Source organism: Nylanderia fulva, unplaced genomic scaffold, assembly GCF_048542155.1.
Source record: "Nylanderia fulva isolate GAGA-0341 unplaced genomic scaffold, ASM4854215v1 Scaffold7, whole genome shotgun sequence".
NCBI lineage: Eukaryota > Metazoa > Arthropoda > Insecta > Hymenoptera > Formicidae > Nylanderia > Nylanderia fulva.
Genome location: NW_028190807.1, coordinates 1358798 through 1372058, shown reverse-complemented (window position 1 = coordinate 1372058; position 13261 = coordinate 1358798). Strand labels below are relative to the sequence as shown.

General features: G+C 34.0%; 4 protein-coding genes across 6 annotated transcripts in view; 2 read left to right on the top strand and 2 right to left on the bottom strand.

The window, feature by feature from the left end:
- Nucleotides 1-1517: 1517 nt before the first annotated feature.
- Nucleotides 1518-3483, top strand: LOC114934652 (flexible cuticle protein 12-like). Its single transcript, XM_029307346.2, has 2 exons — nucleotides 1518-1563; nucleotides 2921-3483. Exons 1-2 carry the CDS (start codon nucleotides 1555-1557, stop codon nucleotides 3233-3235), a joined length of 324 nt encoding a protein of 107 aa, XP_029163179.1. The 5' UTR covers nucleotides 1518-1554; the 3' UTR covers nucleotides 3236-3483.
- Nucleotides 3484-4920: 1437 nt separating this feature from the next.
- Nucleotides 4921-7618, top strand: LOC114934667 (uncharacterized). Its single transcript, XM_029307366.2, has 8 exons — nucleotides 4921-5512; nucleotides 5601-5760; nucleotides 5842-5954; nucleotides 6037-6168; nucleotides 6261-6468; nucleotides 6539-6683; nucleotides 6758-6872; nucleotides 6948-7618. Exons 1-8 carry the CDS (start codon nucleotides 5321-5323, stop codon nucleotides 7101-7103), a joined length of 1221 nt encoding a protein of 406 aa, XP_029163199.1. The 5' UTR covers nucleotides 4921-5320; the 3' UTR covers nucleotides 7104-7618.
- Nucleotides 7042-10438, bottom strand: LOC114934668 (uncharacterized). The gene is made up of 4 exons (XM_029307367.2): nucleotides 10334-10438; nucleotides 9492-9681; nucleotides 9018-9227; nucleotides 7042-8913 (listed from the first exon to the last, which is right to left on the bottom strand). Exon 4 carries the CDS (start codon nucleotides 8771-8773, stop codon nucleotides 7802-7804), a length of 972 nt encoding a protein of 323 aa, XP_029163200.1. The 5' UTR covers nucleotides 8774-8913; nucleotides 9018-9227; nucleotides 9492-9681; nucleotides 10334-10438; the 3' UTR covers nucleotides 7042-7801.
- A 406-nt stretch (nucleotides 10439-10844) lies between these two features.
- LOC114934669 (transmembrane protein 53) overlaps nucleotides 10845-13261 on the bottom strand; it is a 36509-nt gene continuing 34092 nt past the window's right edge. For all 3 annotated transcript variants that reach the window (XM_029307368.2, XM_029307369.2, XM_085488556.1), the window contains one exon: nucleotides 10845-13126. In XM_029307368.2, the coding sequence (XP_029163201.1) occupies nucleotides 12860-13126 (267 nt within the window). In that variant the 3' untranslated portion in view covers nucleotides 10845-12859. The remainder of the gene's footprint in view (nucleotides 13127-13261) is intronic.

The window sequence follows — 13261 nt, the reverse complement described above, 5'->3', positions numbered from 1 at the left end:
TTATTCATATCTTTAAATATCTTTTTATCTGTTACATCATTTGACATTCATATTTCACATTTATAATTCCCTGTAATATATTATGTAACAATTATGACATATTTTAATGAAAGGAAATAGATAAATATGTATTAATTCCAATTGAAAGAGATCTTGAAAAAGATAATTAAACTTATCATTTTCTAATCTTTTCGAAAAAAATCTGTACTAATTATTTATTTACAATGTTATTATATACAATATATAATTATTTAAAGAAATATTTTTAGTGTAAATTACTGCTTCTACTGTCCAATAATTTTATTTAAATTACACTATACAAATGTTACAATTTAATTTTTTTTTCATTCACATACATTTAATAAATTTGTCTTTGTGATAACATATTTTCCAAGCGTTTTTCAATATAATCCAATCAATAATTCGATCATAAAATTTTGAAAATTATACGCCTGTCAAATTAACGATGAACAGAGATTTCACAATAAGATATACAACCAAAGAATACGAATAGATTAAATAAGTAGTTTCCCTTGATCGGAGATTAAAAATACATCATTTTTACGTTATTATTGCTTTCAAGGTTTCGACGAATAGTGTTTTTCGAGGGCGGCCTAAAATTTCGCTAACAGGGGACGAGATAAATGTCTATATATATATAATTAAATATATAAACCTGCCGCTACTTTGCAGACGAAGGTCGCGATAATTTATGAAAGAGAAAGAGAGAGAATCCCTTGATTCGCGTGAAGCTATATACACGTTATACTTTACCATAAAGATTGCATCAATAATTAATGATGATTTCTTATTGAAATATTCTTGAAAGAAAGGATTAAATTCTTTTCTGCTCTCTTACTAAATAATTGTGGACAACTTTTTAAATAAATATAATAAATATATAAATATAATAAATTTAAGAAATATAATATATAGATTAACTTAATCATTATTACTTAACTTAATAACAGGTGACGTATTAAGAATATTTAGTAAAATTACAGTATTAATTATTATATCTTAATATTATTTATATTATATCAGTCCATTTAATTGTTTATAAATTATATATATATTATTCCATTAATATTCCCAGATAGCATGTTATTTTATTGTGGTAAATTCTTGTCGAGTACCTTGTGCTATCTGGGATTATCTATACAGATGTTTCCCAACTTGATGAATTTATTAATTACGAAATAGTTGATAATGTGTTGACATTTATAAATGTTTGATATACATATATAAAATAATTACAAACTTTATTAATTAAATGCAACTTTGTACTTGTTTCTAAAAAATGTAAATGACAGTTTCGAATGATCCGGTAAGGTATTTGTGAAAAATTTTCACGAAGGTCGATATTTTAATTGACAATCGACACACGTGTTAACTATACCGATACGAATAGGGGAAGAAGAAAGGTGAGAGGTGAATAGGCCCAGTCAAATTTTGGCAGTAGGAGGAGCGCTATAAAATCGCTGCCGATTTCGGGTATCCGCATCAGTCACTTGTTCGGCACGAAAGAAGCTGTACACACCTATCATCTTCAACATGAAAACAGTGCGTATATATATTTCGGGAATTTTTAATTTAATAATATCGAGTCTTCGATTCTCGTTTCTTCCATATATACATAAACGAAATTTATCCGCAAATTAACACGAAGAGAGGTCATTTTCGTAGCTTTAAGAGACTCGAGGGGCGTAATAAGAAAATATATTATACTCGTAATTTTTTTTTGGAAGTATAGTCGCTTTACCATATCAGTCGCAAATAATAAATTAAATGAATTAATTCACAAATCGCGCCGCAGCCATGTTGGATTGTAGCGTCAGAGGGAAGACAAATTTTTGCGTGCAAGAAAAAAAGATATTTTGATGAAACAACATTACAAATCTCTTTGGCATACTTGTAAAATACTTTGAAGACTATTTTTCCCCTTGATAGTCAATTAACAATCATAAAATAATTGTGATATCAGATTTTGTCAGTCATTTCACGCAGCTGTTGATTGATTATAAAGGAAAGAAGATATACTTTTTTCCCACTATTTCACAAGTGTGCTAAAGCCATCTAAAATAATGTTTCATCGAAATAGCTTTTTTTTTTAAATGACACGCAAGAATTTTTTTTCTCGCTTCTGAAGTTACACTGAAAAAAAATCTTGTTGCATTAATAAAAATTCTGTTCGAAAATGGACGAAACTGAATTACTGGTTGAATCTACCAGAATCCCTTTTAATGCAACAATTTTTTTTTCCACTGCACAATTTCAACATACGATCGACAAGGAGCCAAAAGTGTTAATTGCTATTAATTTACTAAGGCCCGATTGCACCAACGTCATTTTGATTTTAAGCGAAACTTAAATATATGTTTGTCTTTATTTATTTAAAAAGAAAGATAAAGATAGTATGCATACAGTACCTTCGATAAGTTTGGAAACACCTTACATTTTATAGTTAAAGAATTGCATGCAGCGGTCTGTTATAAATGTCATTTAAGTATTTTACGTTTATTTTATGATTCATTTATACAAAAAATCTGCACAGATCTGTCAAAAAAATCCTCTTAATTTAAGAGAAAAATTCTCTAAAGAAATATTCTTTAATTAGATATTCGTAATATGCAAGAATATAAACTTAATGCGATGTTTTTATCAGTATATTATTTAAAACATTATTAATCGTGATAACAAAAAACAGTTTTATAAATGGACGATCTGTCATAAATAAAAATGTCATTTAAATATTTTACGATTCATTGATACAAAAAATCTGCACAGATCGCTGCCATACGATTGTTTAACTGTAAAATGTAAGGTGTTTCCAAACTTATGGAGGGTACTGTATGTCTCACTTAAAACTATCAAATAATGTTGGTGCAATCGGGCCTAAATGACATTAAAATCTCTTCAGATTGTCGTCCTCTGCGTCCTGGTGGCCGTCGCCGTCGCGGCTCCTCCTCACGATTACAGCCAGACTGTGGTCGTGAAGGAGACGCCTCTGGACAATATCGGCATCGACGGATATCAATTCGGCTATGAACTCTCCAGCGGCCAGGCTCACCAGGAGTCGGCCCAGCTGGTGAACGTCGGCCAGGAGAACGAGAGCCTCGCCGTCCGCGGTAGCTTCACCTACGTCGACCCGGCCACCAACATCAGGTACACCGTCAACTACGTCGCCGACGAGAACGGATTCCGCCCCGAGGGAACGCATCTGCCTACCGTCTAAACTTCCGGAGTTGAAAACTGATTATATGTAAATAATACGCTTCGCACGTCCAAGAATGTTGTCATCCGAGTGCTCTTGGAAAAATTCCTGATTTCTATTACAATTGCACATCCCTTTTCGTGTACAATAATTCGGCCCATTTCAATTATATAAGAATTTTGTTAGAAATGTGCACAGAATTATGTTATTTTTATATCTTGATGAGATTATATTGTTTAAAAATTACATATATTAAAAAATTTTAGTTATATTTTCTACATTTCCTTTTTTTCCTCTCATTACCTATAATTATGCATGGAAAGTTTCTATTCATTTCAACTTAAATGCAACAAGAAAGAATATAAAAAAGTATACTAAAAGAAACGCATTTCGTTTTACTAAATCATCTGATTACTGCAGTATAAATATTTTTACATATTACGATATGCTCGAATGTGCATGTCGTAATATTTTTGGAATTCTGAATAAATCTTACGATATACGTGAATATTTTTACATTGAAATTGAAATTTTGCTAAAATATTTGAATTGATGAAGACTTATTTGCATATTGCATAAAATATTTATGTATGACAAGAAAAGATATATAAAATGTCAATATTTAATATAGAAGAGACCTTTTGTAGACATTTACATTTTTATATACAACATCTCACCACTAGCGGATCCTGACATCGATGATGGGAGGGAGGGAGGGAGTTTCTGCAAAATTATTTATTTAATATTTTTTATTTTTAATATTTTTCATGTTTAGCTTTTACTTCAGAATCAACGACAAATTTTTTTTTCATTTTTTAACATGGGGGTGCATTTCATATTTTTAAACTTGTATATACGTATAAATTGCCTTCTATCTCTCTCTCTTTCTTATTATAATAAATAATTAATTGTACATTTAAATAATAGATCATTAATCTGACTTGCCACAATCGTTTAATGCACTTTTAGTGCATGCTGTAAATTATCGATCACTTTCTAATCTCCGTTACTTGTAACTATTATGAAAAATATTTTGGCGCGAATAAATATAATATCACATACCTCTAACAACCAGTCATTTACTTGTAGAATATAATCATCGGAGTGAGCAGGAACGAGAAATGGGCGTGAGAAATATGGCGTCGTTTCGACACCTTCGTCATATAGATTGTAAAAAGTTATCGAGAGAATATGTTTCGGCAAGAGGCGAGTCAAGCGGTGAAACTAAAATTCGAATTTCGCGCCCTTCCGGAAAATATAATTCGAAAGAGGTTGTGGCGGGCCGGACACTGAAATAGTTTTCAATAGCTAACTTCTCGATATTAGGAGAGCACGACGGAAAATGACAGAGACGGACATTTTCGCGATTTTTAAGATACAATTTTGTGCTTCGTTAATATTATATTAATTATTGAAAGTTCCAATTATTGACAAGTTTTCATGGAAAAAATGCGCACTTACGGAGAGAGTCGATTATTTGACAGATGAAAATTGTCGTGAGAATCGCGCGCTTTCTGAGAACCGGGGCGCGGATGGATTACTAAGGGAATACGATTCGATGAGAGGTGAAGTAAGCTGCGAATTCAAATATTTGCTACATTTACGGTATCAGGGAAGCACGATTCGGCGGAGGTGAGGCGAATTTAAATTCCCAAAGTGGCGCAAACGCGATGACGTATGACGCGACGCGGACCACGTGACGTTGCGCCGCGCAAGCATGCGTGTTGGTTGACACGTCAAATTGTGTCAATTTACTCGTGTCTCGCTGCATCGCTCGCGCCAATATGGCTTTAAATCGTCATTCCTAACATTAACGCGACGCGTTTATCGGCGTCGTCGCGATTCCGATTTCATCTCGATCATTTCGCAACTGTAGACACATCAAACATACGTAAAGTACGGCCTTTGTTTCGCGACCAAGCGCGAAGGTTAGGATTTGTTCGGGTCAAGGATAGGTCGTCTCTTTTTTCCTTGTATTTTTGCATTTCTCGTAATCGGGTTGGAGTCATCGCGCGACCGATTACGAGAATCGACCCAAGGAATAATCGTGCGATGTGGTGATCTTTTCGAACCCGGATTTCGAGATTCGAGAGGAACCTGAGAGAAATGGCCAAATTCAGGATGTTGCCACGCACCTCGCGCATCGTGGCACTCTGTTCCGCCGCAAATTTCATAAACGCCGCGGACAGGGTCATCATGCCCATCGCCATCGTTCCCATGACCGATGAGTTCAAGTGGAATCTGTACTGGCAGGGATGGATCCTCTCGGCGTTCGCTTTCGGGTACTTTACCAGTCAGGTAGATTGATCTGTACTCTGTATCATCATCGTCTCCTGAAAATATAGCATTTGTATAAAATACATGTGTCATTTTATCCTTCAAACAGATCATCGGTGCAAGTACAGCGAGTCGCTTCGGCTGCAAGACTGTACTCATGTTGGCAGTTTTGTTGTGGTCCATTAGTACGGTTGTCACACCTTTGCTAGCACAATCAGTGCCGTTACTCATAATCTGCAGGGTGATTTTAGGACTCGGAGAAGGATTGGGTGAGTTTGGAAGAAGCTAATTAGAAACAGCGTGAATACTTTCTAGAATAAGATTTAATATTCTATGTTGTTTATATACAGGCCTACCTGTGATATTTCACTTATTTGCACATAATGTTCCTGTGGAAGAGAGATCGCGCGCTTTTGGTTATCTTGTAGCTGCTGGTTCTGTCGGTCAAGTGGTCGCATCTGTTGTAAGCCTAATCATATTTTTTTATATATATTTTGTACAAAGAAGACTTATATTTCAGAAAGTATATTGTTTTTTCTATTTAGATATGTCCACACTTGGCATGGCAAACTGGATTTTATCTGTTTGGAACGATAGGTATTCTGTGGACTTTGTTATGGCTGATGCTATATCAAGAAACTAACTCTCAAGATGAGATACCATTATTTGTTCCTAAGGTTAATATTTCTTTCTGTGATATTTATAATTATTCTGCATTTGTATACATTAACTTATAATAATTAATTAAAAATTAAATTATAATAAGCAGGTAGCTCAAAATAGAAGTTTACGTTGGACCGAGTTTATTGCTCATTGGCCATTGTGGGCTTTATATATAGCACACTTTGCAATGAACTGGAGTAATTATATAATAATGCAATGGCTGCCAACGTACTTGGCAAGAAACTTATCTGCAAACAAGGAGAGCATCAGTTTGACAGCACTTCCTTACATTGTCAATTCTCTCGTTGGTATTGGTGAGTATAAAATTGTATCCTCTTATTTTATACTTAAAATATTTTTTAAAAATAAATATTTTTTTCGTAGTTGCCGGTCACAGTGCTGACACTTTGATACAAAAACGATGGTCCGTTTTATCCGTTAGAAGATTGATGACTAATATAGGCCTAATAGGACCTGGTGCATTCCTATTAGCTTTCTGTGCTGTGGACGATTTGCTTGCAGCAGTGGTGTATGTACAACAATTATTATACTGTTACAAAAATGATCTACAAAAGTTTTTATTATCTACAAATTATTTTACAGCTTTGTCTCGATATCTATGGGCCTTTGCGCGTGCAATTCTGCTGGACACCTAAGTAATCACGCAGATATAGCTCCGAATCATGCGGGAATTACATTTGCAGTTTCAAATACAATTGTAAGTATTATTTTTGCTTATCTATATTGCCGCGTAGACGATTATTATCTGTATTATATATATTTTAATTTGTAGGCAACAGTACCTGGAATTCTATGCGGTCCGTTGACGGCCGAATTAGTAACTGCCTCGCATGGTTGGTGGATGCCTGTTTTCGTGCTGGCAGCAGCAATCAATTTCACCGGGGCTATAATATACCAAAGCCACAGCTCGGCACTTCCAGTGTTGTGATATGCTCTTAGCCAACAATTATACATCATTAAAGCGAGAAGAATAATCAAGTGTTTATTGAAGACAATGCAAAAATACACGTTTACATTAGGATCATTGTAAACTGTTTTCAGTCTTGCAACTGTGAACGATTACAACAAGTGCGACGGATTGATCGTGGCATATTGGACGAAAACATATCAAGGTGCTTTATTTATATTTATATTAAATCTTATAATATTTGGAAGTGTGATTTTAACATAGTGCCATAGTTAGTCTGATGAACAGAGAATGGAGTTGGTTTGAAGAATTAATTGAAAACTATGTGGAAAATACGCTTATACATATTTATGAAACTATAATTATGCATTTTAATTTATACATGTACTGTATCAATTAAGAATTAGCAGAAAGCATTTTGTGATATGTTCTGATGAAGAGCGTAAATTTTAGTTTTGCAGTGTTAGGATATAAAATGTATATTCTATAAAACATAAGACTGTACATATAAAAAAAATTTAACTCTTTCACATTTATATATTTATATTATTTAAAGGACAGAGATACGATTTATTCACCTATGTTGGCATAAAAAACCAAGACATAACAAAATTCATGAAATATTGAAATTACAAAATTTAAAATATAATTTAAAAATATTTTTAAAAGCAGAAAAATATGAAAGAGTTATCTGATTACACGTCATACACATACATGGATTATAAAGAAAAATTCTTTTTCAAGTATTCCGATTGTAATATTTGCGACAATTTGTCTCTCGATAAATTTTTTTCTAAAATATTAAATCCCATTTTAATGAAGGCGTTATCTGAGTGATTTGCTAGGTTTGATCTCGAAATACCGATAGATTTCATATCGACATTTGTCGGTCGAGTATCGTTTTTATATGAGTCTGTATTTTCAAGGAATGTATTATCACGAATTCTCTTATCGTCTTGAATCGTATCAACGCATGTTACTTCTTCTGTGGTATTAGTCGCGATATTTGAGCAAGAAAAATTTTTATCCCCTTCGTTGATGGAATCATCCGAGTCATAGTCATATTTTTCAAAATTTTCAAATAATCCGTGCGATTCAATATTGTGACTCGCAAGAATATCCGCAATATTACTTGCTGATGATTTTATATCTTCATAACGCTCTTCTTTTTTTTCTTCGATATTGCGCGATTTATAAATATTGTCGCTATAATTTTGCAAGTACTTTTCAATAGAAGATTTAATTTTTCTCCTCGTCTTGCTGTCGTTTTCAAACGCCAATTCCATTGTATCTGTAGTTGTATCTTGTTTTTTATCGCAGGTATCCAAAGCAATTCTACCCATTGATACAATATTATGTTCGTGTGCGTTAGTGTGTATAGATCGATTTTTTAGGATACGTTTTGAAGGAAATGAAATATTTTTCGCCAACTGTTTTTCCGTGGTATCGCCGAATCGTAGCTTTGCTATATCCTTACCGATTATTTCGGTATCGAAATTTTCCAGATAAGACAGTTCCGGTTCGATCGTTGCTTGTCCCTTGGGAAAAATGATGTTACGCACAATTTCGGCTTCTTCCTTTAAACTCGGCTTATTGGCTACCTTGAGGACATTTGTCGCGCTTTTACGCAAGTAATAATTCGCCTTAGGATTCATATAGCGTTTCTGAATTTTATCCATTTCGCACGTCATCTTTTCCAATATTTCGTATACTTTTTTCGTATGAACATTCCCGATGCAATCTTTACTCTTCGTCCAATTCCTTTCCGCTTGTAATGCTTGCCAAGCCGACTTTACCTTTTCCACTTCATGATTTATGTCGGTTGGCTCGTCTGAAACATACATGATAGCTTTGAGATTTATGATGATATATAATAAATCAAAATAAAGCAAAGAGAATTATTGGGTAGGAGAAAAATAGTAGAAAGTAATTTACGTGCGTCGTCGCGTTGTTTACCCGATGTCTTCGCCGGATTGTCTTTGCCAAGTATTGGCAAACAAGCATTCTGGGTAGGATTCGAGGCATTCCAATCTGAATGATCCTTTACGAAATCAGTATCGCGCGAATTTAATTTCGGCAAGACGGCAGATTTTCGTTTCACCAATTTCCTATTTTCCACATTATTTGAATTGAATGACGTAATATCTATATAGAGAGAATTAATGAATTAATAAAATCTGAATATCAAAAACTGTGTCAAATGAGATTCAACGATTCAAATAATTCTATACTTTTCTATAATGTTATTAAAAATATCAACAATTTGAATAATTAAGATTAAAATACTTTTGCTCTGAAAAAATGTATTTTAATCAATTATGTAAATTGTAACATGTTGGATTTGAGAGTTTAAATGAGAATATTCGGTATTGATGCAAAGTGAGATTGAATGTATAATTAATTTCGCACCTGTTCTCTCACAAGGTAATTTTTGTTCAAAATTACTCGTAGACCGTAAACAAGTCTGCGACGTTAACAAATTTAATTGTTCGGCATTGGCAAATGGATTAAATTCGTAAACGAAATTGCTCGTTGCTGGAATTCTTTTTATAGGATTTCCACGTAATTTTTTACCCTGCTTCGTTATATTTTCCGCAACCTGTTTCAAAAATATTTTTAGTATTAATTGATTTTTGTGATAAATTAAGAAAACCTTTTATTTAGAGGATTTGTTATAATAACTATTGAAATTATATTTTTAACTAAAAAATAATTAAGAGACATACGTTTTAATCATAATTTTTAAATATAAATCGAAAGGAACGTACAATATCGCGTTTTACATCTAGAATTTCCTTATTAGATTGTGTCGTTTTGATTTTATTTTTAAAAGCTTCGATGTGCGATTTTCGATTAGGATTGCCATTTAATTTATTGCCTTGAGGATCCAGATTGTTTGTGGTTTGATCGCCGTGCGCTTTAAAATCTCGCGAGAATTCCGAACATTTTTGCTGATTAACTTTACCAAGACGCGTTCTGCATAAATTTTAGGGACGTTAACGTAAAAACTAATGTGCGTGTTACTTTTAGCGAAGTGGAAAGATAATAATTTTTACTTTACGTAAACATCTGTACAATTATATTTTTCGAAACATTGTTTATTTTTATCGTTGTCGAACGCAGGATCCTTAGATTCAGCCGTTTTTTCAGTTTTTCTTCGACGTAAATTTTTAAAGCTGCTAAAAATTCATCGTCATGCATTTATGTGAATATATTTATATTTTAAATATGTAGAATTTTCTTGCACTCACTTTGTTGCAATTAATTTGCCCTTTGCTTTGACCACATCTTTCGATAATGACTCTTGTTGTTTTTCTTGTTCTGCTTTCTCTACAAAGATACTTAATGCATTGATTCTGTTATACTCTTCGCAATTTTGTCCCTTGAAACAGATAGAGTTTAGATTCGTCGCGACAAAAAAAATTAATACGTAATCAGATGATTCGAAGTCTTGACTCTCATTCGGTTTCGAAAAATCGATGAGCTTTATAAGCTCTCTCAATTTTAAGATATTATTTCTTGAAACTCAACACGCGTTTTCGCTTCTAAGTAAGTCAGGACCAATGCTTGGATGAAAATCATAAGTTTTGAGATTGTGTTGCGCATTGATGATAACCTTTTTAACTTGACGTTTGATATATGATCAGAAAAAATATTAAAATCGATATTTGATATAATAAAAAAAAAACAAAACACTGAAATATATATAATTCGATATAAAGGAGCTAACATGCAACACATAAAAGGGAAAATGAGACTATATTTGTATTTATCAGTCTTTATTCATATAACTCTAATCGACAGATCAAAATATATTTATATTATTTTTGTGTATGTATAGAGATGTGTATATTTTAACGAGAGATATTCTAATACAACTATACTCTCGAGCATCGAGGTTCCCGAAAGTTTTTATCACTGATACAATTCAGGACACGAAAGAAGAATTCTTTATTTTTTTTTTCCCGAGTCGATATTGAGTGCTATCATGTACTCGGATCGTAAATTGCGAAAGCTAAAAATCAAGTCCAGCTCGATTTTGTGCGGGCTCTCTTATTTGCGTAGGAAAGAGTAAAAGCGATAACATTATTTTGCGTTGCACAGAGTTTCTGCGAGCGCATCCCTCAGAAACCCGTTCAAATCTTCGATGCATTCTCATTTTAGCCGAAGACAAATACGCGTTCCCATCCCCACAAACGTGATTCATTATCCGGACCATTCATTATGCGAGATGCAGTAAATGTAAAACGAATACATTCGTGTCTACGAGCTTCTAAATAAGCAACGATCGCTCGGACACGCGATGGCGGAAGTAACGAAAGATAGAAAGAGGGAAGAATCAAGCTGAGACGGAAACGGAGACAAAGGAGAGAGGACGCAGTATCGGTTTTTTTTTGTGATAAAAAAATTACATTAAGAATTTTGACAAGGCTCACGATGCCGCAAACAGTGCACCATATAATTTATACAGGCATCTCGTTTCTCATCTTTTAAAAATTATATTTTATATATAACCGGCACTGCACCATGCATCTTGAAAGTTTTTATCAATCAAGTAGAAAATCAGATTATACGTAATATTTAAACTATGAAAAAATATTACTTTCATATAAATTTAAATAAGTTTTAGATAAAAATCTTCACATTTTAATTACATTTTTACATTGAAGTACAACAGAACTAATAAAATTAACAGTAAAGAACTTACGCCACCGTGTGTTGCTTATATGTGCATTCTCGCTTGGTTCATGAAAAATTCGCGTTCTTCATTTCAATAGATTTTTAATAAAAAATAATAATCCACTTTCGTATAAAATAGCTCTATGCATCAACAGACGTAGCACCGTTTCCAGCATCTCGGACATCGCCTCGTTACCATATAAAATGAGAATCGCGAGGAATTTATCCGCGTAATTTTGCAATTCCTAATCTTCGAAAATTGCTGAGAAATTACTTTCAAAAATTTTGAAACAATTTTCTCTCTTTTTTTTTTAATTTTGTCCATTTAATCAACCATACATTCATGTTTTTTAATTTTCTCGTCAATTTAGTTTAGTTTTTAACTGTAACGTTCCTGGCTCCTCGCCGATTATGTTGGAATTGTAACGATAGGGGTGAAAAAGCACGCTAAAAATTCTTAAACGCCATTTCGAAATAAAAAGATATTTTGGTGAAACAGCACTTCAAATATAGCTCTAACACACTCTTTAAACTACCTCGAAAACTATCTTTTTCTCTTTATAATCAATCAACAACTGTAATATGTGACCCAGTTCGTTTGGTCTGCACAGTCATTCCGCATGACAGTCTATCACAATGATTTTACGGTTGATTATTAAAAGGAAAAAATAGTTTTCGGAGTATTTGAAAAGTGTACTAAAACCACCGGAAGTTGTGTTTCATCAAAATATCTTTTATGTAAAAATGACACGCAAGAATTTTCAGCGTGTATTTTCTCGCTTCTGACGTCACAATCTGACATGACCGCGGCGAGGATCCAGAAGTCTTAATGAAAAAGTTAATTCCCCTAACTGATTAGAAATCGAAGTTGAAAGATCGGGAAATCGCAATTACGGATTCCACGCGATTTCTTCCATTTCCACACATACTTTGTAGATCATCCCCTTTACAAAATGTATACATAATAATTGTAATGAATAGAGATCCTCTCTGCCTTGCACCCGCGAGATCCGCGCCGTCTCCAGCGCGATACTCCACATAGACCGGGTGACTATATATTCTATCTAATAATATAGCGTCTCTCGATTCTTCTAGTTCTACTGCTTGGTGGCCTCATGGGGCAGCACGACGCGCTTGGTGAGGCCCGGGACCGAGTCGTAGCTTTGGGAATCGCGATCGTCGCTGTCCAACAGGCACCTCGACGGACTCGGCGAGGTCAGGCATTCGTGGATGAAGCTGCACACCGTGTTGACGTAGACGTCCCGGTAAGTCGCATAGTGCTTCACATGCGGCGAATTGGTGAACAGAACCAGCTGCACGTTCACGCCTCGTTCGGCTCGCCGGCTGGCAAACTTCTCGACGTCCTGAATACGACAGAATGCAGGTATGCATGAGACAAAAGGTTTATTATCAGAGTAATAAAAAATTTGTCGAGCTGCTTTGCGAGGGATTTTTTTCTCCTTGCATTCAGGATGTTTGATAAGACCGAAAGCTTTACA